Source organism: Cebus imitator, unplaced genomic scaffold (genome assembly GCF_001604975.1).
Source record: "Cebus imitator isolate Cc_AM_T3 unplaced genomic scaffold, Cebus_imitator-1.0 Scaffold226, whole genome shotgun sequence".
Classification (NCBI taxonomy): domain Eukaryota; kingdom Metazoa; phylum Chordata; class Mammalia; order Primates; family Cebidae; genus Cebus; species Cebus imitator.
In genome coordinates this window covers 2075515-2079583 of record NW_016107541.1, presented here as the reverse complement: position 1 = coordinate 2079583, position 4069 = coordinate 2075515, and the positions used below count along the sequence as shown (strand labels likewise).

Below are 4069 nucleotides of genomic sequence, written 5' to 3'. Positions count from 1 at the left end.
ATGGCTTGCTCTGCCTTTAGTCTTGAAATGCCTGGAAGATAGAAACTATAGTTCATCTACCTTTGTCTCCTCGTAGTGGTTCTGCCACTTTTGGACATTTGGCAATGTCTAGAAACATTTTGGTTGTTACAGCCTGGAGAGGACATCTAGTGGGTAAAGGTCAGGAACGTGGTAGACATTCTACATTTCCTACATTGCACAGGACAGCCCCTGCCCCAACAAAGAATTAGCCAGCCCAAAATGTCAATAGTATGAAGACCGAGAAAACTCACTTCAGCATAACAGGTAGCATGGTATACATATTAAGAAATATCAATTTAACTTTTCATAGTGTGTTACAGAGTGAAAGCAACAAATTTAATCTATTTTATCTTTACTTTCTCCTACAGCGACCAGCTCATGTCATAAAACTCATAGTTTTGAAAAAATAAGAGGGAGAAAGTTTTAACCCCTGAATTATCCTGCGGATGCTTATCAGAGCGAACAGGGCTGAGTGCCGGTCTTCATTTCATTGCACCTTACTTTCCTTTAGGACTATGACCTGGTGCACACACGTACGTGCAAGCCTAATTACTTTGCTTTTATACTTAGTGATACTTTTGTTTTATTACGCATATTTTATTCTATAAGTATTTTATAGATAGTTTTGAATTGCTCAACCATTGCATATCGGAGATCTACTCAGGAGTCCTTTGCTGCTGGTTGTACTATGTCATCATAACACAAGTGAAAATTTCAAAAATATTTTTAAAGAATGCAAAGATAGCATTAAGTAGAATCACACCTGTAGGCAAAATCAATTATTTGTAGTAGAGATGAAGAATTGAGTACCTTTGGCTAATTACTATGGAGAAGCTGTTCTCCCAGCCCTCTGAAGGTGTCTGATTCCATGATTTGCCTTGTGATGACTTTGAAAGCTAGGCAAAACTGTAAAATGCAAAAGCCATCAATAAGAAGCAAATTGTTGCAGAGTATCTCTTCCTTATTTGACTCTCTCAGAACTAAATTGAGAAAGCAGTGACATAAGCAAATGTACACCACCTTCCTGACTCATGCCTTTGTTGTCTTGTTCTCCAGAGGAGTCCCGATTCAACTGAAGAAAAGCGTGAATAATCCAACCTGTCCAAAACTCTAAAACTTTATTATTTTTAAGTCAATAATTTTTTTCTTCCTAAAATGCTGGAGTCTGACCTCATTATCTGCTTTCTTCTTGCAGTGATACAATTTCTTCTTGGGATTTTCATGAATGGCATCATTGTGGTGGTGAATGGCATTGACTTGATCAAGCACAGAAAAATGGCTCCGGTGGATCTCCTTCTTTCCTGCCTGGCACTTTCTAGAACTTTTCTGCAGTTTTTCATCTTCTACATTAATCTGGTTGCTCTCTTCTTGATGAAATTAATCATGTATCCTGAGAGTTGTGTAATTGTCATGTTTATAAACGAATTGGAACTTTGGCTTGCCACATGGCTTGGCGTGTTCTACTGCGCCAAGGTTTCCAGCGTCCCTCACCCACTCTTCATCTGGTTGAAGATGAAGATATCCAAGTTGGTCCCGTGGATGATCCTGGGGTCTCTGCTATATGTATCTATCATTTGTGTTTTCCATAGCAAATATTCAGTGTGTTTTGTTCCACACAGCCTCATGAACTTTTTCTCCCAAAATGCCACAATTCAAATAGAAGATATACCTGCTATACAGATTACCTCTGTTGCTGCTGAGCTCTTAGTGCCACTGCTTATTTTCCTTGCTGCTGTTCTGCTCTTGATTTTTTCTTTGGGGAGACACGCCTGGCAGATGAGAAACACAGTAGCCAGTAGCAGGGTTCCTGGCAGGAGTGGCCACATCAGCGCCTGGCTGTCCATCCTGTCCTTCCTAATCCTCTATGTTTCCCACTACATGATGAAAGTTTTTCTCTATTCTATAAGGTTTCACATCAGAAGGTTCATCTTTATGCTCTGCATCCTTGTGATTGGCACATACCCTTCTGGACACTCTCTCATCTTAATTTTAGGAAATCCTAAATTGAAACAAAATGCAAAAAAGTTCCTCCTCCACAGTAAGGGCTGTCAGTGAGAGAGAACTTTGATCGGTTCAAAAGAACCCATGATTCAATGACTTACCCACGCATGCGACACTTCTCTCAGCCAGACAAAGCAGCCTGTTCATAAATATACAAAACATCCCCTTCAGGCTGTTTATCCAGCCTGAGGCATTTTTATAGATTTGGTACTTTTTCAAACAGTTAAACTGATTTTCAAAGCACAACATATGTTGATGGATTACATCAATGTCAGTATCCTGGTTATGATTTTGTGCTATCATCTTGCAAGTTGTTACCACTGGGGAAAAGTGAGTAAATGGTTCGGGAGTCTTTCTGTATTCCTTCTTAAAAATGCATTCAAATCTACAGTGATTTCAACATAAAATGTTTGATGAAAAAGAAAAGCACATGTTTGAACTTGTGATGTCAGAAGGATACATGAATGCTGTATGGTCCATGTCTATCGATGCCTAGTCTTAGATGGTTTATCCTGACCTTAATGGGCTGACTATTCATTTCTTGTCTACCTGGATATTATTTCTGCTCTGTTTGTTGGAGTCACAGGCAATGGAGCCATTCTTTCTCCTCAGATCACAAATGAAGTGAGAACAAGCAGGTCTTCTCCATCCTTATAAGCATATTCTCCTACTTCATCCTGCAAAGAACTTAGATGCCTTGGTGACATGTCCAATCAACTGATAAAAGGGGAGACAGATGGAGGAGGAGGAGGAGGAATGGAGGACTGAATGCTTGTTTTCCATTTTCCCTAGCTGTGCACTCTGAACAGACAATAACTTGCAAAGATGTTTCATTTTGTATCTGTGTGCCTGACTTTGAGACTCTTTCAACCAAGGACCGTAATTTGGAACTCCTCCTGCATTGCATGGCCTCCGAAGGAAGCAACATCAGTAGGTGGGTGAGCTGGGGGTGTCTCCATCTGCTTGAATTCACAAATGCATTTTCTGTTTGATTGATGATGTTGAATACTAAGATGATTGATAGATAGATAGATAGACAGATAGATAGACAGATAGATAGGGATAGATAGAGATATAGAGATATTATAGATATTGATATACTTGTATATTTTCAAAACAGCTTCAGAACACTTTCACTTCCAGACAAGTAAATAAAGTCAAAAATGTTTTTAAGCTTAGCTATAACTTGTAGTTCAGGCGTGATGATGCAAAGTAGGTTGAGGTTTAGATTTGTCAATTACCAGTAATAGGAACCCAAATACAGCTTTTCTAAGCCAAGCCATGCAGGCCTGGTTATAATACACCAATGAAGGATTTTGCATCAGAAGATTCAGGGACGTACTTATCTTCTTGGGCATGGGAACTAAGAGCTGAGGGTACTCTCAGCTTCCCACAGGTTTCACACTTCATTCCCCAAGGAGCAAAATAACCATCTCCATCTTCCTGCTATCTCATGTTCCAACGTCCCACTAGGTAGGAAGGTTTGTAGCTAATCACACACTCCGGAAGTCAGCTGTGGGAAGGTCATTTGTATCCTGGATGTAATTATTTCTTTTGATTGGGGGAAAGGACAAGGAAAAGTCACTTTTATTTTTCTCACATCTCAAATACAGGGAGTATCCTGTTCCCTGAATCTGTGATATGTGTACCTGAAAGAGTGGGAGCAATTGCAAACATTCAGAGAGAAATTTGTCAGTATACAACTCTTATGTTTTTTTTTTTTTTTTCTGGTATTAAATTCTGATTCTATTTCAAGCAATTCCTGCTTCAATAATGTTCCCTAATTAGATAAATATTAAGGTATGACTACCATTGTATGCTGTTATCAAGAATTGTTTTAAAAAAGAGTTCATAATAAAACAAACTATTCTAAAAACATTTTCATTGTCTACTTTCCTAGAAGTATATTTCTTCCAGAAATGTTGCCTAGCTGTTGAGTTGATGTGTATTGGGTAGGACACTAATTGCTCAAATTTAGAAGCAAAACAGACTGAGCCTTTGCCTCTCTGGAGCCACGCTCATCTGCACTCTCCAGCCTTGCCAAATT

At 39.1% G+C, this 4069-nt stretch overlaps 1 protein-coding gene across 1 annotated transcript; it reads left to right on the top strand.

The window, feature by feature from the left end:
• Positions 1 to 864: 864 nt before the first annotated feature.
• On the top strand, positions 865 to 3180 carry TAS2R1 (taste 2 receptor member 1). The gene has a single exon (XM_017496931.2). The coding sequence runs from the start codon at positions 1177 to 1179 to the stop codon at positions 2074 to 2076; it is 900 nt and encodes a 299-aa protein (XP_017352420.1). The 5' UTR covers positions 865 to 1176; the 3' UTR covers positions 2077 to 3180.
• The last annotated feature ends 889 nt before the right edge of the window (positions 3181 to 4069 follow it).

Bases quoted from the DNA above. Each gene is read 5' to 3' on its own strand.
- TAS2R1 (XM_017496931.2), top strand. From the start codon at position 1,177: ATGCTGGAGTCTGACCTCATTATCTGCTTTCTTCTTGCAGTGATACAA.